General features: G+C 45.9%; 2 protein-coding genes across 13 annotated transcripts in view; one reads left to right on the top strand and one right to left on the bottom strand.

Annotated features, from left to right (window-relative positions):
- angptl3 (angiopoietin-like 3) overlaps positions 1-23723 on the top strand; it is a 29463-nt gene extending 5740 nt beyond the window's left edge. Inside the window, exons 5-7 of the mRNA XM_072511175.1 lie at positions 1803-1898; positions 12180-12455; positions 17255-23723. Of these exons, the coding sequence (XP_072367276.1) occupies positions 1803-1898; positions 12180-12455; positions 17255-17436 (554 nt within the window). The 3' untranslated portion in view covers positions 17437-23723. The remainder of the gene's footprint in view (positions 1-1802; positions 1899-12179; positions 12456-17254) is intronic.
- The window catches only part of dock7 (dedicator of cytokinesis 7), a 292969-nt gene that overhangs the window by 176198 nt on the left and 90785 nt on the right, over positions 1-25986 (bottom strand). The gene's annotated exons all lie outside the window — the stretch shown is intronic.

Below are 25986 nucleotides of genomic sequence, written 5' to 3'. Positions count from 1 at the left end.
CACCCGAGTTGCCAGAGAAATTTCTTGAACTGTTGCAGGCCACATGGTGCAAGTACACCAATGGTGTTGTTAAGCAGGACATTGCAGGGTTTTCATACAGAGATGATAAGGGAACAGTAATATATGTTCAAGTCAGGATGGAGTACACTTCGGAGAATAACTCATGGACTTGTTGCAGTACACCCTGTAAATAGCATACATTGTCACCATGGCAGGAGGCCTTGTGGCACAGTGGTAGCGCCCCTACCGCTGGACTAGAAGCTCTGGGTTTGAGGCCTACACGTGGACCTGTTGGCCACGGAACGAGCATTCAATGTGGTACAGCGGGCTGATAATCAGCTTGGAAATTCTTCCACCACTACCCCACGATTCCCGAAAGGAGAAAACAGTATATGGGTGTGAAGATTCACTAACAACAGTGGTATTTTTAAAGGATAGGCTTGCAGACCAAAAGGTACAAACAAACAAGAGCTTTATTGGAAAGGTGTTTACTCTACAGGCTGTAAAGATAGCCTGACTGTTAACCCACCCAAACTGCTGATGATGTCATCAATACGTCATGTGATCAGACTCTTCAAATGACCTTGTTCCAAATAGGAACAAACATTAATACACAACTGCTGCCACAGATGGTGCAAGATGGAGTGGCAATCAAGCCAAATGGTTTGTAATGGATAGCGTTGAGATTCTTCAGTTGTTACAAGCTTGAAGATGACAATGGGGCACATGGCAAGCTAAGATTAGTCCTGTTGTTACCTGATGTCCTGATGGTAACTGATGACCATACGCACAAAGGCATTCCAGCTGGTGTCCTTGGATAGGATCAGGAAAAGGAAATCAGTTTGTTACATGGGCAATGAAACCATCTGTTGTGGCACTTCTGTCAAGTTGGCCAGCAGCAAGTGAGTCAATCCAGGTTGAACCTAGAGCCGTGGTAGTCAGTATGACTCAATTTCACATGCCACATACAAAATATGTTATGAATTTGGCAGAGGTGACATAATTTCAAACTTTGCTGAATAGAGAGTTTGGCACACACGACAGCAAAATCATTGAGAATGGATAAACAGAGATATTTTGCCCTGCAAGAACAAGTGAGATTTCAGCATCCCATTCTTGGAAGGATCATAAACCCATAGAGAATATACAGCACAGATTAACCAAGAGGATACAAGGAGCTCGAAATCAGTTATGCAGCAAGATATGATATTTTCACAGGAGCAGAGAAGACGAAGAAAAGTCTTATTAAAATTATGAAGGCCTCTAAATAATCTTGCAATAGGACCCTCCAGTCTTAATGTGTCACTCCTCTCTGACTATTTGGAGTCTGCAGGGAGCAGTAGATTCTGCCATTTTTCTCTATATGAAGGTCACCACCTGGCTTTGGGCCTTCTGATTCTCCCCTACTGGCTCTCTTCACCCCCTTAAGGTCCACAATTGACTCCTTCCTACTCCCTCCTTCAAAGCCATGTGGATCTGTTATGCATAATGAGCTCCAAGCTCCACACCTCCAACTTGCCTGCGAGATTTCTTCCAGAAAAATAAACCTAAGTACTCCTTTGTGTACTCTGTCATCGGAATTTTTCAACATAGTGGACAATTTGTCCAAATGAAATGCGTGATCTCGAAAAATTAAATCTTGGGAAGGAGGAAAATTTACACCCGTGAGGGTAAGAAAAAAACGAATTAGTTCAGAGTTCTCGGTGCAAATACCTGCAGCCTAATTGTGTTGTGTCACTAACTGGATAAATACATGGAGTTCTCCACTGAATCCATACTTTACGTTTGGCTCTTATTTTCAGTGGGCGGTTGGACTGTTATACAGCGAAGATTTGATGGGTCAGTGGATTTTGACCAGTCTTGGCAACACTATGAAAATGGTTTTGGTGCACTGGAAGGTAAGAGGATAGTTCAGAACATAAATAAAAACGGAATACTGCAGGCAATTTAAACAGCTTTAAGATATACGACGAGAAGTGTGGATGAGGTGGGGGAGATAACTTGGGGTTCTACTTTCAATTTCTACCCGGAGACACCCATTGAAAAACATGCGGAAGGGCATAAATGGGGAACATCAGAATGAGATAGAATCATGTACTTGACTGTGATACTACCCATTGCTGAAGAATCGACTAACGCAGTCCAGGCTCACCTGGAAGTGAGAACATGGACAAGGCATCAAAGAGTTTTCAACATTTATGGAACCAGCCCATAATAAGCTAACACCTTTAGGAAAGAAAAATGTAATAAATTAAGTAGAAAGTGGTTTTGACCTCAAGGTAACATTTGAGCAATTGAGCCCTAGCAAAACTGAAGTCAACGAAAATCGGAGGGAAATCTCGCTACTGATTGGAGTCATAACTAGCACAAAGGAAGATAGCTTTTGGTTCTTGGACGCCAATCATCTCAGTCCCAGAACAATGATTCAGCAGTTCAGCAATTCTCCGTTTTGGTGACTAGGTCCCCACGCCAGCGTGAAAACGGTGATCTTTTACACCAGGAAAACTGGCGTAAAACAGCTACCGATTCCCCGTTTTGCTGGGGGCAGCATAGAGCTCGCAGCTCTAGCTGCTGATATGGCACTCTGCACTTCCGGTTCCGTGGCCGCGCTTGTGCATGGCGGCGGCCTGCAGCGGCCGTGCCATGCTTCCTGGCGGACTCAGCCCGTGGACCCGGATCACAAAAGTAGTGCCCCCTTTTGGCTGCTCATGCAGCCCAGACCGCCCGCCAACAACGCCCCCCGGCCCAGAATGAAGACCCCCCTGCCCGTGGATCAGCCCTACTCTGACTGTGGCGGCCCCGGACTGCGTACGCAGCCGCCACGCGAGGTTCCTGGGCGGAGTGAGCACACGTAACCCACGCCGTCGTGAACTCGGCCTGTCGGGGCCAGAGCATCACGGGGCAGGCCTCAGGCAATGCCCTGAGGCCATGGATAATCGGCGCGCCGTACTGCTAGAGTACGCCGCTTTTCAGGGGGCGGAGAATCAGAATACCGCCGCTGTTCCCGATATGGGCATCAAATGGATTCTCCGCACCATCGCCGAACGCGATTTCGGTGTCGCGGAGAATCCAACCCAGTGTCTTAAACCCAACGATCTTCAGCTGATTCATCACTAACTTTCTGCCAGATAATGGGCCTGAGGTTAGGATGTTTGCTGATGATTGAACAGTGTTCAGTACCATTGGTGACTCCTCAGATACAGAAGCAGTCCATACCTGCAAACAGCAAGAACTGGACAACATTCAGATTTGGGATGATTAAGTGACAAGCAACATATGTACTACACAAGTGCCAGGCAATGACCATCTCCAATAAGAGAGAATATAGTCATCACCCCTTGACATTCAACCATATCTGAAGCCCCGCCATCAATATGCTGGGGTTACCACTGACCAGAAACTTAACAGGACTAGCCGTATAAATACTGTGGTTTTAAGTGCAGGTCAGAGAAGTAACATGTCACAGAATTTTGGGGTACAGTTCATGTTGGGGTACAGTTTCACAGAATGGTGAATAATGTTTAGATACAGTTTCACAGGTTGGTGAATCATGTCGGGGTACAGTTTCACACGATGGTGAATCATGTTGGGGTACAGTTTCACAGGATGGTGAATCATGTCGGGGTACAGTTTCACACGATGGTGAATCATGTTGGGGTACAGTTTCACACGATGGTGAATCATGTTGGGGTACAGTTTCACACGATGGTGAATCATGTTGGGGTACAGTTTCACAGGATGGTGAATCATGTTGGGGTACAGTTTCACATGATGGTGAATCATGTTGGGGTACAGTTTCACAGGATGGTGGCTCATGTTGGGGTACAGTTTCACAGGATGGTGAATCATGTCGGGGTACAGTTTCACACGATGGTGAATCATGTCGGGGTACAGTTTCACACGATGGTGAATCATGTTGGGGTACAGTTTCACACAATGGTGAATCATGTTGGGGTACAGTTTCACACAATGGTGAAACATGTTGGGGTACAGTTTCACACAATGGTGAATCATGTTGGGGTATGGTTTCACACGATGGTGAATCATGTTGGGGTACGGTTTCACAGAGTGGTGAATCATGTTGGGGTACAGTTTCACAGGATGGTAAATCATGTTGGGGTACGGTTTCACACGATGGTGAATCATGTTGGGGTACAGTTTCACACAATGGTGAATCACGTTGGGGTACAGTTTCACAGGATGGTGAATCATGTTTAGATACAGTTTCACAGGTTGGTGAATCATGTCGGGGTACAGTTTCACACGATGGTGAATCATGTTGGGGTACAGTTTCACAGGATGGTGAATCATGTCGGGGTACAGTTTCACACGATGGTGAATCATGTTGGGGTACAGTTTCACACGATGGTGAATCATGTTGGGGTACAGTTTCACAGGATGGTGAATCATGTCGGGGTACAGTTTCACACGATGGTGAATCATGTTGGGGTACAGTTTCACACGATGGTGAATCATGTTGGGGTACAGTTTCACACGATGGTGAATCATGTTGGGGTACAGTTTCACACGATGGTGAATCATGTTGGGGTACAGTTTCACAGGATGGTGAATCATGTTGGGGTACAGTTTCACATGATGGTGAATCATGTTGGGGTACAGTTTCACAGGATGGTGGATCATGTTGGTGTACGGTTTCACAGGCTGGTGAATCATGTTGGGGTACAGTTTCACAGGATGGTGGATCATGTTGGGGTACGGTTTCACACGATGGTCAATCATGTTGGGGTACGGTTTCACAGGATGATGGATCATGTTGGGGTACAGTTTCACAGGATGGTGGATCATGTTGGGTTACGCTTTCACAGGATGGTGAATCATGTTGGGGTACGGTTTCACACGATGGTGAATCATGTTGGGGTACATTTTCACACATTGATGAATCATGTTGGGGTACGGTTTCAGAGCATGGTGAATCATGTTGGGGTACGGTTTCACACAATGGTGAATCATGTTGGGGTACATTTTCACACAATGGTGAATCATGTTGGGGTACGGTTTCAGAGCATGGAGAATCATGTTGGGGTACAGTTTCACACGATGGTGAATCATGTTGAGGTACAGTTTCACACAATGGGGAATCATGTCAGGGTACAGTTTCACAGGATGGTGAATCATGTTAGGGTACGGTTTGACAGGATGGTGAAACATGTTGGGGTACAGCTTCACAGGCTGGTGAATCATTTTGGGGTACATTTTCACACAATGGTGAATCATGTTGGGGTACAGTTTCACAGGGTGGTGAATCATGTTGTGGTACGGTTTCACACATTGATGAATCATGTTGGGGTACAGATTCACACGATGGTGAATCATATTGGGGTACATTTTCACACAATGGTGAATCATGTCGGGGTACAGTTTCACAGGATGGTTAATCATGTTGGGGTACGGTTTCATACATTGATGAATCATGTTGGGGTACAGTTTAACAGGATGATGGATCATGTTGGGTAAAGTTTCACACGATGGTGAATCATGTTGGGGTACAGCTTCACACAATGGTGAATCATGTCAGGGTACAGTTTCACACATTGGTGAATCATGTAGGGGTACGGTTTCACAGGATGGTGGATCATGTTGGGGTACGGTTTCACACGATGGTGAATCATGTTGGGGTACGGTTTCACAGGATGGTGGATCATGTTGGGGTACATTTTCACACATTGATGAATCATGTTGGGGTACAGTTCCACATTATGATGAATCATGTTGGGGTACAGTTTCACACAATGGTGAATCATGTTGTGGTACAGTTTCACACAATGGTGAATCATGTTGTGGTACAGTTTCACATGATGGTGAATCATGTCGGAGTACGGTTTCACCGGATGGTGAATCATGTTGGGGTACGGTTTCACAGGATGGTGAATCATGTTGGGGTACAGTTTCACAGGATGGTGAATCATGTCGGGGTACGGTTTCACACAATGGTGAATCATCTTGGGGTACGGTTTCACACGATGGTGAATCATGTTGGGGTACAGTTTCACACAATGGTGAATCATGTTGGGGTACAGTTTCACAGGATGGTAAATCATGTTGGGGTACAGTTTCACACGATGGTGAATTATGTCGAGGTACAGTTTCACACAATGGTGAATCATGTTGGGGTACGGTTTCACACGATGGTGAATCATGTTGGGGTACAGTTTCACACAATGGTGAATCATGTTGGGGTACAGTTTCACAGGATGCTAAATCATGTTGGGGTACAGTTTCACACAAAGGTGAATCATGTTGGGGTACAGTTTCACACAATGGTGAATCATGTTGGGGTACAGTTTCACACATTGGTGAATCATGTCGGGGTACGGTTTCACAGGATGGTGAATCATGTTGGGGTATAGTTTCACAGGATGGTGAAATCATGTTGGGGTACAGTTTCACACGATGGTGAATCATGTTGGGGTACGGTTTCACAGGATGGTGGATCATGTTGGGGTACTGTTTCACAGGATAGTGGATCATGTTGTTGTACAGCTTCACAGGCTGGTGAATCATGTTGGGGTACATTTCCACACATTGATGAATCATGTTGGGGTACGTTTTCAGAGCATGGTGAATCATGTTGGGGCACGGTTTCACACGATGGCGAATCATGTTGGGGTACATTTTCACACAATGGTGAATCATGTTGGGGTACGGTTTCAGAGCATGGTGAATCATGTTGGGGTACGGTTTCACAGGATGGTGAATCATGTTGGGGTACAGCTTCACAGGCTGGTGAATCATGTTGGGGTACATTTTCACACAATGGTGAATCATGTCGGGGTACAGTTTCACAGGCTGGTGAATCATGTTGGGGTACATTTTCACACAATGGTGAATCATGTTGGGGTACTTTTTCACACAATGGTGAATCATGTCGGGGTACAGTTTCACAGGTTGGTGAATCATGTTGGGGTACAGTTTCAGAGCATGGTGAATCATGTGGGGGTACAGTTTCACAGGATGGTGAATCATGTTGGGGTACAGTTTCAGAGCATGGTGAATCATGTTGGGGTACAGTTTCAGAGCATGGTGAATCATGTTGGGGTAGTTTCACAGGATGGTGAATCATGTTGGGGTACGGTTTCAGAGCATGGTGAATCATGTTGGGGTACAGTTTCACAGGATGGTGAATCATGTTGGGGTGCAGTTTCAGAGCATGGTGAATCATGTTGGGGTACTGTTTCAGAGCATGGTGAATCATGTTGGGGTACAGTTTCAGAGCATGGTGAATCATGTTGGGGTACAGTTTCACAGGATGGTGAATCATGTTGGGGTACGGATTCAGAGCATGGTGAATCATGTTGGGGTACAGTTTCACAGGATGGTGAATCATGTTGGGGTACAGTTTCACACGATGGTGAATCATGTTGGGGTACGGTTTCACAGGATGGTGAATCATGTTGGGTACAGTTTCACACAATGGTGAATCATGTTGGGGTACAGTTTCACACGATGGTGAAACATGTTGGGGTACGGTTTCACAGGATGGTGAATCATGTTGGGGTACAGTTTCACACGATGGTGAATCATGTTGGGGTACGGTTTCACACAATGGTGAATCATGTTGGGGTACAGTTTCACAGGATGGTGAATCATGTTGGGGTACAGTTTCATAGGATGGTGAATCATGTTGGGGTACAGCTTCACACAATGGTGAATCATGTTGGGGTACAGTTTCACAGGATGGTGAATCATGTTCGGGTACGGTTTCACACGATGGTGAAACATGTTGGGGTACGGTTTCACAGGATGGTGAATCATGTTGGGGTACAGTTTCACACGATGGTGAATCATGTTGGGGTACGGTTTCACAGGATGGTGAATCATGTTGGGGTACAGTTTCACAGGATGGTGAATCATGTTGGGGTACAGTTTCATAGGATGGTGAATCATGTTGGGGTACAGCTTCACACAATGGTGAATCATGTTGGGGTACAGTTTCACAGGATGGTGAATCATGTTCGGGTACGGTTTCACACGATGGTGAATCATGTCGGGGTACAGTTTCACAGGATGGTGGATTATGTTGGGGTACAGTTTCACAGTATGGTGGATCATGTTGGGGTACAGTTTCACACGATGGTGAATCATGTTGGGGTACAGTTTCACACGATGGTGAATCATGTTGGGGTACAGTTTCACAGGATGGTGAATCATGTTCGGGTACGGTTTCACAGGATGGTGAATCATGTTGGGGTACAGTTTCACAGGATGGTGAATCATGTTGGGGAACAGTTTCACACAATGGTGAATCATGTTGGGGTACGGTTTCACACGATGGTGAATCATGTTGGGGTACAGTTTCACACAATGGTGAATCATGTTGGGGTACAGTTTCACAGGATAGTGAATCATGTTGGGGTACGGTTTCACACGATGGTGAATCATGTTGGGGTACAGTTTCACACAATGGTGAATCATGTTGGGGTACGGTTTCACAGGATGGTGGATTATGTTGGGGTACAGTTTCACAGGATGGTGAATCATGTTGGGGTACAGTTTCACAGGATGGTGAATCATGTTGGGGTACAGTTTCACACGATGGTGAATCATGTTGGGGTACAGTTTCACACGATGGTGAATCATGTTGGGGTACAGTTTCACAGGCTGGTGAGTCATGTTGGGGTACAGTTTCACAGGATGGTGAATCATGTTGGGGTACAGTTTCACATGATGGTGAATCATGTTGGGGTACAGTTTCACAGGATGGTGGCTCATGTTGGGGTACAGTTTCACAGGATGGTGAATCATGTCGGGGTACAGTTTCACACGATGGTGAATCATGTCGGGGTACAGTTTCACACGATGGTGAATCATGTTGGGGTACAGTTTCACACAATGGTGAATCATGTTGGGGTACAGTTTCACACAATGGTGAAACATGTTGGGGTACAGTTTCACACAATGGTGAATCATGTTGGGGTATGGTTTCACACGATGGTGAATCATGTTGGGGTACAGTTTCACAGGATGATGGATCATGTTGGGGTACAGTTTCACAGGATGGTGGATCATGTTGGGGTACAGTTTCACACGATGGTGAATCATGTCGGGGTACAGTTTCACACAATGGTGAATCATGTTGGGGTACGGTTTCACAGGATAGTGAATCATGTTGGAGTACGGTTTCACAGGATGGTGAATCATGTTGGGGTACAGTTTCACACGATGGTGAATCATGTTGGGGTACAGTTTCACACGATGGTGAATCATGTTGGGGTACAGTTTCACAGGCTGGTGAATCATGTTGGGGTAAAGTTTCACAGGATGGTGGATCATGTTGGGGTACAGTTTCACAGGCTGGTGAATCATGTTGGGGTACAGTTTCACAGGATAGTGGATCATGTTGGGGTACGGTTTCACACGATGGTGAATCATGTCGGGGTACAGTTTCACACAATGGTGAATCATGTTGGGGTACGGTTTCACAGGATAGTGAATCATGTTGGAGTACGGTTTCACAGGATGGTGAATCATGTTGGGGTACAGTTTCACAGGATGATGGATCATGTTGGGGTACAGTTTCACAGGATGGTGGATCATGTTGGGGTACAGTTTCACAGGATAGTGGATCATGTTGGGGTACAGTTTCACAGGATGATGGATCATGTCGGGGTACAGTTTCACAGGATGGTGAATCATGTTGGGGTAGGGTTCACACGATGGTGAATCATGTTGGGGTACGGTTTCACAGGATGGTGAATCATGTTGGGGTACGGTTTCACACAATGGTGAATCATGTTGGGGTACATTTTCACACAATGCTGAATCATGTTGGGGTACGGTTTCAGAGCATGGAGAATCATGTTGGGGTACCGTTTCACACGATGGTGAATCATGTTGGGGTACAGTTTCACACAATGGGGAATCATGTCAGGGTACAGTTTCACAGGATGGTGAATCATGTTGGGGTACAGTTTCACACGATGGGGAATCATGTTGGGGTACAGTTTCACAGGTTGGTGAATCATGTTGGCGTACGGTTTCACACATTGATGAATCATGTTGGGGTACGGTTTCACAGGATGGTGAATCATGTTGGGGTACAGTTTCACAGGATGGTGAATCATATCGGGGTACGGTTTCACAGGATGGTGGATCATGTTGGGGTACGGTTTCACAGGATGGTGGATGATGTTGGGGTATGTTTTCACAGGATGGTGAATGATGATGGAGTACAGTTTCACAGAGTGGGGAATCGTGTTGAGATACAGTTTCACAGAGCAAATGGACCAAAAGCAACTCTTCTCATGACACCCCAGCAGCGATTGACACACCACAGATCTCCAAACTTTACAATAATTTTGTACCTCTGTGAGCAATACTGTATCAATGAATGAATATCAGACAGACAACAGCATTCACACCAGATCCTTCAACTTTAGGTCAAGCACCTCTTTCCAAAAAGCATGAAATCGTGCTAGCTCTATCTAACCTGTATATCCACCCACAGTTAATGCTTAATCCTAGAATCTCCTGTACTGATTAGACAAGCAAATATTACAGGCTCTTGCACAAACTTCCAAACATTCTGATTCTGCATTTTCTTTGCACACTGGGCCATGCTACAGCGTCAGGGAGGTCCTTATACCACTCAGGTCAGAGTGGAACATTCCATTTCCCTCCTGATGATTTACACAGTTCCATAGGTACAGTTTCGCAGGATGGTGAATCATGTTGGGGGACAGTTTCATATGTAGCTATGCTAGATATTGCACTCGGGGCGAATGGAATTAAAGGTTATGGGGCGAAAGCAGGATTAGGCTATTGAGTTGGCTGATCAGCCATGATCGTGATAAATGGCAGAGCAGGCTCGAAGGGCCAAAAGGCCTTCTCCTGTTCCTATCTTCTACGTATGTACAGGTACCAGTCTTCTACCTGACACCATCTTTGGTGTGTGAACCAGGAATATCATGTAAAAAGGCTTTTTATCTCAGACATCTCAGCAGGCATCTCAGACATGACCAAACTTTTCAGATACATATTTGTGAGCAGCAGTCATAGCTCAACAATCTGAAGCAGAAATGCTCATTGACATTTGATCTCCTGGAAGGGTCACTGAGGCCAATCATATGAGTTCCCATTCCAGCCAGGATGAAATCAGCTAACTCAGCAAGACAAAGCATGGGCCAACAGTCATCCTGGGATGTATGATTCATATCACATTGGGCAATGCACCTAATCAACTGAACCATTATAGGGTCCCACCATCTTGTTTAAAGTTGGCTTCCATAGAAAGGAGGAAGCTATGAATGGTTTGCTTTACAGATGTTGGACTTGGCTGTGGTCCACCCTGAATGAATAAACTGCCAACCTTCACAATCTAGGACATTCAAAACTGGTTACCTGCACCGCACACAAAGTAATCAAGGCAACTCAGAAGATCGACCAAATTCAACCCCGTACGTAAAGGATGGAAAAGTACCAATGTCGCCCTATTCCTTATTACATGGTTCAGGTCCTGAGTGAAGTAGCTAACTGATTAAATTGATTTGTGTTTCAGTGCCTATAATGTCGCAACGATGCAATAGTTTGCGATTTTAATATAATTTGAATTCAGCACTACCTTGCCTTTAATATCGTGTCCATCACTTCCCTGTTAACTGCTGAATTTGTTTACCTATTTTTGTTACAGCATGATCGTTACATGTTTGCATGCTTTTAACTTAATTACTTAGTCGATACATGAATCTTTTGATTTAAGTCACACCACAATTCAGCCTTTGGGCTGAGAACATGTTTCTTGAATAAAATACCATTGTTAGTATCATTAATCTAGAATCAAACTTGAAAAATAGGTGCTTGGGTGAGGTGCCAGAGCACTACCAATGCCTGTGGAGCTGTAGCTGTGCATGAATCAGCATCTTTGGATGTTGGATGAGGATTGAATTGGATGGTGCTATAATACCTTACAGTCAGATAGTCTGCTAGGTGAAGAATTCCATTTGGGTGAGAGTAGGTCCTGGCAGAAAAGAACCCATGCAGAGGGGGAGAAAATTACTTGACCTGTGGTCCTTGGAGACCCATTAAATTCCCCATCATTCTGGTTTAGGAAAGTCAGCCCTGGTCTATCAACACTCAAAGGTCAAGCACAAAGCGTGCAAAGGTGTGGCTATGTTTCAGATTTTTAAATTCACAACCAACATTTTTATCTATCTTTTGTGTAGGTGAGTTCTGGCTGGGGCTGGAAAAGGTGCACTACATTACACGACAGAGAGATTACATGCTGCATATTGAATTGGATGACTGGAAAAGTGACAAGCGTTTCATAAAATATACATTCAGCCTGGGAGAGAAAGAGACGGATTACACTGTACAACTCTCTGACATCCTCCTGGGAAATCTCAACAATGCAATGACTGAACAGGCAGGAATGAAATTCTCCACCAAGGACAGGGACAACGACATGAGAAATGATACTAACTGTGCTGAAAGTTATTCAGGTAACTCCAATTACAAAAAATACTTGATATCTATTGTTCACTATGACAAAGGATTCAAATACTAAATAAAAATCTGGGTGCTAGCAGCTGGAAGGGAAGTGAGATGGATCTTTCCACCAAAAAGGTAATCAAGTTGTGGAATATGGAAGCAGGAAAAGCAACTGAAGCAGACAGTATATACAGTTCAAGGAGCATCTGAATGCACTGGAAAAGATTAAGTGCAATAACAAGACGGTGAAAAAGTAGGATAATGAAATGGGGCAGGGCTGTTATCCCCCTAAATATTTCCTTATTTACTCAGATGCATTGCAGGGTCTCTGGAATAATCTTAGAATGCAAGCTTGTATTTATAATTCAAGAAGGAAAATTGCAGGATTATATACCATAAAAGTTATATAAATCGACCAATGTTTTCTTAGACTACTCCATTTTCCAGCCCGAAAATGTTTTTGCATATGCTCACACAAGCGTAAGGGATCTAATCTGGCAGGTGACAGGGGCTGTGTTGCAAAGGTGCGCACAAGTTTAAGACACGCTCACTCCTTGCACGAAAGCAAACAACATTTCAAAACGGAGGCCACCAGCAACACCCATGCCAACGTTTCCACACAGACAGTAACTCAAGGCCTGAATTGAACCCGTGTCCCTGAAGCTGTGAGGCAGCAGTGCTAACCACTGCCCCACCGTGCCGCCCTTATTACAAACTGTCTGTCAGTTATAACTCAGAAACATTACTCCAGGGTTAGGAAATAGCTACCCACTTTTGCATTAAATCGCAGGGGAGATCCCCGGCTCAAATCTCAGATCTGAACTGAGTTTGATGATCTCAGCTGGGAAAGGAGTAGGGGTTATTACAATTCGAGTGTCATTTCTCAGTGAGCGCAAGTTTCAGCGTCTGTTCCCTGCTCGAAAAGCAATTTTTATGGGTGTTGTGCAAGGAGGGAAATGTGATATTGCCTCAACTGAATTGCCTATCAACAATCACTGTCTCAGCTAATACATAAAGAATGGTCACTTGCCAGGGACACCCAGGGTTTGTGGAAATATAATCAATTAGTGCTTCAGGGGAGGATAAAATTCTGGGGAAAAAAAACTCCACGCCATCTTCTCATTACATTTATTATACAAAATTAAAGAATGACTCAATAGTGCAAATTACACATTATGGGCTGAATTATAACTTGCAGGTGTGTGTGGGTTTGGGAGGGGGGGGGGAGGAAATGGTGTAGCCGCTTAAAATGGCTAACTCCCGATTAGAATGGCCAAACCCCGATTTAAAATGGCGAACGGAAGAGGCTGATGGGAAAATCAGCCAACAGGACTCAAACAGACTGCTGCAGGCAAAAACTGTGTATTCGCGTCTGGGGAGGCCAGACAGAATCGATACCTGCAGCCATGAACACAACAACACACCAGCCGTCTGCATGGTAAGTAGCAATCCCGGGAACAATATGCTACAAATTAGAAACACAAAGCCAACCCAGACTTTTCGGCGCCAGCAGGAGCTTATACAAAGAGAGGTGAATGACCACCCCTCGATCAAGGAATCACTCCAGCATTGGAGAATATCGAACCAAGTGATTGGGGCCAAGTCCAATCACTTGGAACCAGGTACAAGGTCCGCCCCGAGAGGCGGGAAACCCCTGGGGACTATAAGAATAGGGGCCAAGTTCAAATCGACCCTTCTTCTCCTCTCCGCACCCTTCGAGACCCTTCTGCTGACCCTCTACAACAGCTGCAAGAAACAGTAAGTCTTACTCCAACGCTCGCTTCGAGATAGGCACTCCTGACTATCGACCTGTACCCGCTTTGAATCCCGCAGGCTCAGAACCCATACGAAAGGCCATTTGTTTCCCTGACCTGGTGGACCATTTCCAAAGTTAAGTATTGGCCTGTTAGTTGTCGGAAGTAGCTTAGAAGTAGAATTAATGTATAAGTATTGATTAATGTATATAATAAACGTGCGTTGATTTAACTCTTACTAAGCGGTGTGTTGGATTATTGATCATTACTCGGACTTGAACCACGTGGCGGTATCAGAAAGATACCTGGTGACTCAAGAGCAAAGGTGATAGAACAAGAGCAATTAAACTAAGGCTAAAACGAGCAACAATGGGGAGCAGGGAAATTGACATGTCATTCAGAAACAGGCTCCAACCTACCAACCTCTGCATTTAACTACAGGGCATTAGGCTGCACACAAACATCCCCTTGGGAAAGGCTAGCTATCATTTTCAACATGTTAACCGCTCAATTGCAGTGATATTAACATGGCTTTTGCAATTTAACTGTGGGTCTATGGGTTCCTGGAATGCATGAGCGAAAGCAAGGCGACTGAGGGGACTGAAGAACATAACTAGGAACTATATCAATAAGTACTGAAACGCCACATCTACCTTTGTGTGTGAACGGCTTTGCTCACAGTACTTGTGCTGAGGTTACTCTCACAAATTTAGAGGTTACCGTGACAACTTGGCGGTTTGAGTCTGATCTCCACTTTGATGTTCTGAGCTATCAGATCGGAACTGGTGCCCATAATGCTGTTTTATTTTAGATCTCAGATAAGCTGCACCAGCAGGAGCAACAGCAGCAACACCAGCCTGCTTGTTTACATGCCTGCAGCTCCAAAGGAGAGAGGGGATGAGAGGTGCAGCTCGCAGAAGGCCATACCCTCTGTACAGGGTGTACAGGCAGAGGATAAGCTTCCTCAACATGTCGAAACACTAGTGTTCAGGAGGTTCAGGTTCTCGCATGAGGTGGTGTCGGACATTTCACCCTGCTGGAACAAATCCTGCTGCCAGCACGGTGGCAGAGTGGTTAGCACAGTTGCTTCACCGCCCCAGGTTCAATTCCCGGCTGGTTCACTGTCTGTGCGGAGTCTGCACGTTCTCCCCGTGTCTGCGTGGGTTTCCTCCGGGTGCTCCGGTTTCCTCCCAGTCCAAAGATGTGCAGGTTAGGTGGGTTGGCCATGCTAAATTGCCCTTAGTGTCCAAAACATGTCAAGTGGGGGTTACTGGGTTACGGGGATAGAGTATGTACGTGGGCTTGAGTAGGGTGCTCTTTGTAAGGGCTGGTGCAGACTCGATGGGCCGAAAGGCCTCCTACTGCACTGTAAATTCTATGATTCTATGAACTGGACACGGTGGCCGGACATTACCAGTGGCTTTCAAAGTCGCCATCACCCTCAGCCTCTTTTGCCTCTGCTTCCTTCTAGGGCTGTCAGAACTATGTCCAGGATTTTGCAGTCAGCAGCCATCAAATTCATCAGACAGGGGGCTGAAGACTTATTGCCAGGGCAGGCAATTATGTCAACATTGCCACTGATGATGGCAGTCAGATGAGCAAGTTTGCAGCTCTGGCTAACTTTTCAAAGGCGCTGAGCATAACTGCATGTGGCAATTAAGATACCAGAAAGATTCATTAACCGCAAGGGATTTGACTCTATCTATGTGCAGCTGGTGTCCAACCAGAAAAAGATGTTTATGTCGGCAGGAGCAAGATTCCCAGGCAGCTGTCATGATGTTTTCGTCCTACAACAAGGCCCTGATCTCGTTGTATCTTGAAACACAGTTACCAATTAGCTGTTCAGAAACAAGGGAAACAGACTTTAAATGTGGCTGGTGAAATGCAGGAGGAGCTTAGTCAATGAGGCCCAGGTGAGATACAATGAAAGCTATATGAGAACCAGATGTGTCATTTACCAAGCATTGGCATGCTGAAGATGGGCTTCAGATGACTGGACAGATAAGGATAGACTCTTCCATACACACCAGCCAGGATCTCGAGAATGACCTTGGCCTGCTGGGCCTGCACAACATTGAACAGCAGCAAGGTTAGATACTGAAGGAGGAACAAGGTGCGGAGTCTCTGAGGGGGAAGGGGTGGTGGTGACAGTACGTGATATGACCCAAGGCAACAGCAGTGACACACATTGCTGCCAGGGATACCCTCATTATTGTAAGGTTTACTTAGATTCCAACAGTCTGACAGACAAATTCAAGAATCATTCATCTCTACCACCTTTGACCAGCACAAATCGGTCCTGCAAACAACCACGCACCCCTTTCAATTTTTCTAGTATCATTCACCGCAAGTGAAATGGCCACTTCTCAGCCAGAAACCAAATCTAGGCAAGACGGGAAAGTAGTAAAAGCAAATAATATTTTTGTGGCTCAAAGGTAGAACAGAAACTTAGCAATGTAATATTGTGTACACATCCATGTGCAGATCTTGTGCAATTAACAACCTCGATTCTTCCTCTTCCATTTCTACATGGTGCAACCGCTGTGATTTCAGCTTAGGCAGAGGCAGGAAGCTCAGATCTCTGCCACGAATGCTGAAATGCTTTTGGCTGATAGCTTTCAGGTGTTGGAGCCCGTGAGGGCCCCAGCAAAGACTGCTCCACCTGCACCTGGGCAGGAGCAGACTCAGCCATTGCGTCACAAATCACATGTGGGTACACAAGGGGAGGGCGCAGGATAGCAAATGGTTGCAAAGTAGAACCTGATGCGGATTCTCCATTGCTGTCCCGGTCTCCACCATTTGCTCTTGCTCATTTTTGATGAGTTTGGTCCCTCTGAAGCGTGAGAATCTGTGTTGTTAGATGCTTTGCATTGTCCTGTAGTGGCGCACATTCAAAGTGAGTGACGTTCTCGGAGGAATGATGTTGAATAAAGATGAATGTGCGTGTCAGTGTTGGATGGGCAGCCCGTCTCAGCAAACTTAAAATCCGGCTGGATGTGGATGTTTATTGTGTTTCATACCAAGCTTGAAATAGTTTTGTTTCTTTCTGTAAAAAGGAGGATGGTGGTTCAACGCATGTGGAGAAGCTAACTTGAATGGAAAGTACATCAAAACACGATCAAAGGGAAAACTGGAGCGAAGGAGGGGAATATTTTGGAGCACCTGGAAGGGAAAATCACATTCCCTGAAGTCAACAAAAATGATGATTCGTCCCCTTAATTCAGAATGGTTTGAATGAAGAGTATTTCGTTTCAACTATTGTGCTGCATCAAAACCTGGGTACTGATACACATTTCTAACGATGCTACGCAACCGTAATAGCTAACACAAAGGTTGAGTACATGTGTAACATTGTTAAATAACATTAAGTGACAATTCTGTGGCGCACAGATCAATATTCACAACGGTCGCCATGATAAAGCGAAATGGTGTTAAACATACATAAATTTCCCACTGTACGAGGCAAGACAGTAAGTATTCTATTTTTAAAATTTAGAGTGCCCAATTCATTTTTTTCCAATTAACAGGCAATTTAGTGTGGCCAATCCACCTACCCTGCACATTTTTGGGTTGTGGGGCAAAACCCACACAAACACAGGGAGAATGTGCAAACTCCACACGGACAGTGACCCAAAGCCGGGATCGAACCGGTGACCTTGGTGCCGCGAGAGAGAGAGAGAATCGCTTATTGTCACAAGTAGGCTTCAATGAAGTTACTGTAAAAAGCCCCTAGTTGCCACATTCCGGCACCTGTTCAGAAGGCCGGTACGGGAATTGAACCCGCGCTGCTGCCTTGTTCTGCATTATAAGCCAGCTGTTTAGCCCAGGGCAGCAATGCTAACCACTGTGCCAGCGTGCTGCCCTGACAGCAAGTACACTTGCAAAGAAATCCCTCATTCTCCACTGAATTTTCCAAAATTCTGCTTATAAAGTATGCAAAAGACATATCCAACACCCCATAACCTTGTACCTTAGTTAAATTGAAACAAGCAATCATGACTCCAGGTCTGAAAATCTAATAAACCAAATTTACTTCAGCCATAAAGGCTAATGGCCCTGTTTCTCTGAGTACAGCAATCAAACCATTGTGGGCAAAGAACAGTTACCAAGTTACATAACAGAAAATCAGGTTTATTCTAATAGAAAGTTACCATTAACCATCATTACTAGGTTATCATTATACTTGATGAAAAATACTGAGTCACATTGACTTCCGCAATCAATTTTCTCTACAAATATAATGCTCATTTTGATACATTAGCACAAAGATAAGGAATGCTTCAGATTGATTTAAAATATACATTTTTATTTCATGAGAATATGTGACTTATGTAGCAATGTATGTGTACAAGTATACAGTTTCACAAATTTAAACTCTACATATTATATTGTTTCATTTATTCTTGCCCTTAGAAAGTACAGAAGCAAACAATGGAACATGATGCTTCTGGGTACCAGGAATTTAAAGTTATGAACAGAGATTCAGAAAGCAGGGCTTAGTTACTGGAAGCTGCAGAGGGTTAGACAGTGACCACTTGCCTTTTGGCCCTCGATTCAAATCCAGCCCAGGTTGATTGAGTTAAAAAGTTTGCCCTCCTTGCTGTCTGTAACAGTTTGGACACAAGTTAATTGGACAGTTTTTGGCCTGAGGGAGGTTACAAAGATAGGGAACAGCATGGGAACGGAGGGATTCAAATACAAGGATGATCATTTTAAAATGGAAGCACGGGTGGACTGGGAGCCAATGATAGTTAGCAAGCGCAGGGATGATGGGCGAATGGAAATTGATGCAGACCAGGATATCATGTTAGACGTTTTAGTTGCTGTGATATGAAGAGTCTAAAGTTCTGTTCCTTTTTCACAAACACACATTTATTTCATTCCAACAGCCTTTGCACAAAACTCTAACTATACATCACCTGACAGAGGCCACCTGAAGCCCCTTTACATATCAGTGTCAATTAATGGATATTTAACATAAATGAGACAACTAATTGCAATGTCTCTTAACCCATTACTTAACAGTCTCCCCTTCCTTACAGAAAAAAAAATAATTAGGTGAAAACAAAATTTCAAGAAACTCAAAAACACACACATGATTTCCCCCCCTTTTTTTTTGTTTGGACGAGAAAGAAAAAAAGTCACAGAAACTAGCGACCTTCATTAACAATATCCAAAAGTTTCTATGAACTCGCCATTCTTTTCGTAAAACAGTCTGACAGTTGATAGCTCCCGTTGACCCATTTAATTTTTGTTATTTCCCCTCTGTCCAACATCTGCTTCAAACTTGCGATGTCTATCCGTAACCTCTTTTCATTGACACTTTTTGTAGAGTGCACATTTTCCCACAGGGGTTTATTGTCAATGTGATAGTCAATAGGTATATTACCCAAATCCCCTAATCCCAAAATTTCTGTCAATATCACACTTATATAAAAGGCCATATCCACTGCCTCTACAAGGCTTAAGGTCTCAGCAGCCAAAGTGCTTTTTACCACTCTCCTTATTTTCTTTGTTTCCCACACAAGAGGGCAACATTTACCATTGTTCCCCAAAAGGAAAATTATGAAACCTCCTGCGCTTGAAACCCCATCACATAAATTTGCGTAGGACGCATCACTATAAACTATGAGTTTCAAGTGCCTAAGGTCACCTAAAACCGGGAACTTCAATACACACTCCTACATTTTTAGTTTGGCAAACGCTTTATTTGCTCTTATTATGTCTTCCACTTTGGGATCATTCATTTTTGTACTCAACTCTAAGACATCAAAACTCACGTCCGGTCTAGTCTGTTTACCTAACCAGTTCAGTTGCCCAATTAAACTTCGCAGTTGCTCTTTTTCTATCTTTGAAACCATTGCATCTTTTTGTGAAGCTCGGCCACGACTAATTGCTATTGGGCTGATGCTTTCCAAATAGGATTGCTGACGTAAAGTTGCCCCTAACTTAGTCTGTCCAATTTCCAGTCCAATATATTTAAATGCACCAGAAGCCTGACTTCCAACCCTGAATTCTTTCCTCAAACCAGAGATTACAATAGCTTCAAAATCACTAGTCCCACCCCACAAAAAATCATCGACATGCATCATAAAAATGCCAGAAAGATTTCCTTTATAGTGCCAGTAAAACATTGCAGGATCTGCTTTCAACTGGCAACAGCCTAACTTTAACAAAACTGACCTTACCGAAAAATACCAGACTCTAGATGCATCATTTAATCCATATACACATTTGTTCAACTTGCAGAGTACCCCCTCTGTGTTAGCTGCTTCTTTAGGAGGACGGAGAAAAATGTCTCTCTGGAGCTGATGCCCCTGCAAAAAGGCAGCTTTTATATCTATGGATTTGCATTCCCATGCCTTTGTGGCTAATGGAGCCAAGAAGATCTTTAAAATAACCTTTCCTGCTGTAGGTGAATCTACCCTTAAATCCTGATCTTCTAAGTTTTCTTCAAATCCCCTTGCCACAAGCCTGGCCTTTGCCTTATAAGTTCCATCCGGAAGAACCTTTTCCGTGTAAATCCATCTGTGGGATAGAGCTCTTTGTCCCCTATCCGGTACTTCTGTGTATACCCCAAATTCACTCCAACTATGCAATTCTTGCCGTTTAGCTTATTTGATAACTTTTTCATCTAATTTATTTGAAGTCACCAAAATCTCACGTGCATGAGGGCTTCTACTCCTATTATTATTCGTAGTCTTACTGATGTTCCGAGACCTTGATAAACTACGTCCCTTCTCCCGCCTGGTATCTCATTCTGTACTGCTACTGCTTGATCTTTCCCGTCTGCTGTGGGATGTCCTTTCAATAGTTCTCGACCTTTTCCTGCAGACCTGTTCACTATCCGATGTGCTATCTGAACTGGCACTGAATTTCTGTGGCCTCCATTTTTGAACTTCATTTTCTCAATCCATTGTCTTGACTCCTTCCCCTGAATGCTGTACATTCAACCAATGTTTATACTTTCCAGTGGCCTTCCCTGCTCTACTAATAACAGTTGCATCCTTCCATTGACTAGACCCTTCAGGCAAGTATATCACTTTTGTACCAACTTTTTGGCAGTTGCCCTTTCGGAAAAATGGCCTGTTCTAATTCATCAGAAGTGTTGTGTTCCTCCACAGAAACCCTGTCTATATCAGTTAATTGGTCCTCATAATTCTGTAACACATGTGTACCAGATGACTCTGGTTCCTCATCATGTCCGTCTCCTCTGTCTAAATTTGAAAATTTGTAATCTGTACCCATTATCCTTGATGAATGTACCCTAACAGTTTGATTACCATGTTGCAAAATAATTGTTTTGCCATCTATGCCTATGATCTTCCCTGGGCCGTTCCATTCATTAGAATTGTCTCTCTTATAGTATACCATGCCTCCTTGTTGAAAAACGGCATCTGATGGCTGTACGTTATGTCTTAAAGCTCTGCGAATTCTTTCAGAGACTTCTGCTTCCAAAAAAGCTTTTCTACTGCTATGTAATGCATTTAAATGTTCAGCAAAACCAGAGCTAATTGTATTCCCTTCCCAAGCTGGAAGCTGGTCATCCAAAATGGACGGAATTTTAGGATTTCTACCAAACACTAATTGATAAGGACTATAGCCCCCAACCATCTGCAATACATTATTTGCATGTACTGCCCATGTTAAAGCTGAAGTTAGCCTGCAATTTGGTCGATTTGCCAAAATTTTCCGAAGCATGTTTATCCCAGGTCTTAAGGTCCATGGCCACAATGCCGTTAAAATCCCTGGCCAAAGGTAGGGTTACTATCGGTCGTGCTGGTGTCCTTCTGTACTTCCTACAAACTTCACAGCGGTCACTAACCTGTTCTATCAGTTTAGTATAGTATAGTCGTTAACCCTTACCCCTGCATCCTTTAATACATTTTTCAGCCTCCGAGGAGACGGATGTGCAAATTGCCGATGCAGTTTTAATACCACAAGCTTTTTATCAGCTCACATCCCATTTTCAACTGCCATTAACACATCCTTAACCACTCTACTTGTAATATTATTTGTCAGTAATGGAATACAATAGTGTCCTGACTGTGTAAATTGTAAGTCCACCGTCTTTCCAAAAACTGTTGCCTTATCCTGTTCCATATCCAGTTTCATGTGTGCTTTCTTCATCGACGGTCTGCTCAGAAGCAAAGGTATCTCACTTGATACAACATCCGTGCTAATGATATGATTCACTCCGGCAATATTGCAAGGGATCACCACTCTTTTCAGCGGCTTCAGAGTATTATCATCCCCAAACCTGAAACTTGTGGAACTTTCAGATTCCTTAACCTTGTTACGATTTTCAGCATTCAAAGAGTCCAGGTAACATTTTAAGCAGTCAATTCCACACACAGTAGATGTGCTGCCACTGTCCAATACAGCACAGTTGAAGGATTCTGAACCAACACCCTCATTACCGGTGTAAAACTGCTTGTTAATAGGACAATGCCTTCTTTCTGGTCACTATCTTTTTCCTCTTGTGCCTCTTCCGTGTCATGTGTCGCTTCAAACACTCTATCATAATGAGTTGGACAGTTGAAAGCATAATGGTATTGAGAGTCACATCAAAAACATCGATGTATCATGCCCCGTGCATTTCTGGGGTTCATCTTCCTATTGTAGGTTCTAACTGGATTTCTGTCTTCATAATTTCCTCGTCTCGGGACTTCCGGTTGCGGCGATGCGGAGCTAAGCCGCACGTTTCGGCAGCTCCCGCGATTACGGACTTTCGGGCTCTCCAGAGGAGCCCCAACGGGAATTTTTCGAAGACGTCCCGTGTGGGAAGGTGAGAGCAAGGTCCCCCTTCACTGTATATGGAACGGACAAGAAGTGGAACGGCTAAAAAAGCGGCGTTGGATGCAGCGAGCTGTCGGCGATCGAAGGATTAGGGATGACCCAGAAGTCCCACGAGGTAAAGATCCAGGGGGTGCAGAAAAAAGTCGATGAGAACGAGGATGAGGTCTTGGGCCTGGCTGTGAAGTTGGAGAGGCACGAGGCGCTGCACAAAAGGTGGGCGGAAAGATTCGAAGACCTGGAGAACAGGTCGAGGAGAAAGAATCTTCGGATCCTGGGTCTCCCTGAAGGAGTAGAGGGGGCCGATGTCGGGGCATATGCGAGCACGATGCTTGAGTCGCTGATGGGTGCGGAGGCCCCCCCCGAGGCCTCTGGAGCTGGATGGGGCACACCGGGTGCTGGCGAGGAGGCCCAAGGCCAACGAGCCGCCAAGAGCGATTGTGGTGAGGTTTCACTGTTTCACGGACAGAGAGAGGGTCTTGAGATGGGCCAAGAAAGAGCGGAGCAGCAGGGAGAATGCGGAGATCCGAATCTACCCGGACTGGAGCACGGAGGTGGCAAAGAAGAGAGCGGGTTTCAACCGGGCCAAGGCGGTGCTGCATCGGAAGGGAGTGAGATTCGGGATGCTGCAGCCAGCGCGATTGTGGGTCACATTCCAGGATCAACATCACTACTTTGAAACGCCTGAGGAGGCTTGGAACTTTATCCAAACTGAAAAGTTGGACACAAACTGAGGGTTTGTGGGGGGTGGGGGGGATGTTGGATGTTTGTTCTACACAGGGTTTTAATCACGCACAGGAAATGTCCCACGGGTTGGGGGATGGATGGGGATGGGGAAAGGGATCGGGTGAGAAGACTGTGTGAGAAGGTTGGTGCTGGAGGAAGGGGAGGCTCGGGGATGGGGGAAATGAGATAAGGCCGCGACAGGAGCTGTGCCAGAGGGGGAGGGGCAAGCTCAGGAAAGCGCGGGCTTTTTCCTGCGCTAGGGAAGGTCAGTGGGGGGAGGGGTTGTGGAGGAGCGCACACGGATTGTTGGGGAGGGGAGATTCCCACACGGGGGGGGGGGGGGGGGGGGGGGTCAATGGGACGGCGGGGGAAGCCGGGGTCAGCATGCTTACGGGAGTGTTATGGGGGAGCAAAAGAGCTAGACTCGGGTCTAGCGGGGGGTGGGGGGGGGGGGGGGGCGGGGGTGGGTAGGGTTGCTGCTGCACTGGCCGAGGGGGAATTGGACACAGAAGAGGTGGTCGGGGCGGGGGGCCCCCGTCTGGGGAACTGGAGGGTGCGGGAGGTGCGGGCACGGGACTGGCCTAGAAAAGGTGATGGCTAGTCGGCGGGGGAGGCGGGGGGTGGGAGGCCCCCCAATCCGGCTGATAACGTGGAATGTGAGGGGCCTGAATGGGCCGGTAAAGAGGGCCCGAGTGTTTGCGCACTTAAAGGGACTGAAGGCAGACGTGGTCATGCTCCAGGAGACACATTTGAAGGTGGCAGACCAGGTCAGGTTAAGAAAGGGATGGGTAGGACAGGTATTCCATTCGGGGCTGGATGCAAAAACAGAGGGGTGGCAATATTGGTGGGGAAGCGGGTGTCGTTTGAGGCCAAGAATATTGAAGTGGACAATGGAGGTCGATACATGATGGTGAGCGGTAGGTTGCAGGGGACGTGGGTGGTATAGGTAAATGTATACGCCCCGAACTGGGACGATGCTGGATTCATGAAGCGTATGTTGGGGCGCATTCCGGACCTGGAGGTAGGAAGCCTGATAATGGGTGGGGATTTCAACACGGTGTTGGACCCAGCACTGGATCGCTCCAGATCTAGGACCGGAAAGAGGCCGGCTGCGGCCAAGGTGTTGAGGGGGTTTATGGACCCGATGGGGGGAGTGGATCCGTGGAGGTTTGCCAGGCCGCAGGCCAGGGAATTTTCTTTTTTCTCCCACGTGCACAAACAAAGCCTACTCCCGGATAGATTTTTTTGTTCTGGGCAGGGCGCTGATCCCGAAAGTGGAGGGAACGGAGTATTCGGCCATAGCCATTTCAGATCACGCCCCGCACTGGGTGGAACTGGAGTTGGGAGAGGAGAGGGACCAACGCCCGCTCTGGCAGTTGGATGTAGGACTGCTGGCAGATGAGGCGGTGTGCGGGAGAGTGAGGGGGTGCATTGAAAGGTACTTGGAGGCCAACGACAACGGGGAGGTGCAGGTAGGGGTAGTATGGGAGGCGCTGAAGGTGGTGGTCAGGGGAGAGTTAATCTCCATCAGGGCTCATAGGGAGAAGAGAGAGGGCAGGGAAAGGGAGAGGTTAGTGGGGGAGATTTTAAGAGTGGACAGGAGATACGCAGAGGCCCCTGAAGAGGGACTACTTAGGGAAAGGCGAAATCTCCAGACGGAGTTCGACCTGTTGACCACAGGGAAGGCAGAGGCACAGTGGAGGAAAGCGCAGGGGGCGACGTATGAGTATGGGGAGAAGGCGAGCCGGATGCTGGCACACCAGCTCCGTAAGAGGATGGCAGCGAGGGAGATAGGTGGAGTCAAGGATGGAAGGGGAGCTACGGTGCGAAGTGCAATGAAAGTAAACGAGGGATTCAAGGCCTTCTATGAGGAGCTGTACAGATCCCAGCCCCCAGCGGGGGAAGAGGGGATGCGACGATTCTTGGACCAACTGAGGTTCCCGAGGGTGGAGGAGTAGGAAGTGGCTGGTTTGGGGGGCACCAATTGGGGTGGAGGAGCTGATTAAAGGTCTGGGGAGTATGCAGGCAGGGAAGGCCCCGGGACCGGATGGGTTCCCGGTTGAGTTCTATAGGAAGTACGTAGACCTGTTAGCCCCGTTGCTGGTGAGGACTTTTAATGAGGCAAGGGAGGGAGGGACCCTGCCCCCGACAATGTCCGGGGCGCTGATTTCTTTGATCCTGAAGCGGGACAAGGACCCGCTGCAATGTGGGTCGTACAGGCCGATCTCGCTCCTCAACGTGGATGCTAAGTTGCTGGCAAAAGTGC

The sequence above is a fragment of the Scyliorhinus torazame genome, chromosome 7 (genome assembly GCF_047496885.1).
Source record: "Scyliorhinus torazame isolate Kashiwa2021f chromosome 7, sScyTor2.1, whole genome shotgun sequence".
Lineage (NCBI taxonomy): Eukaryota > Metazoa > Chordata > Chondrichthyes > Carcharhiniformes > Scyliorhinidae > Scyliorhinus > Scyliorhinus torazame.
This window is presented reverse-complemented; position numbering and strand designations above follow the sequence as displayed.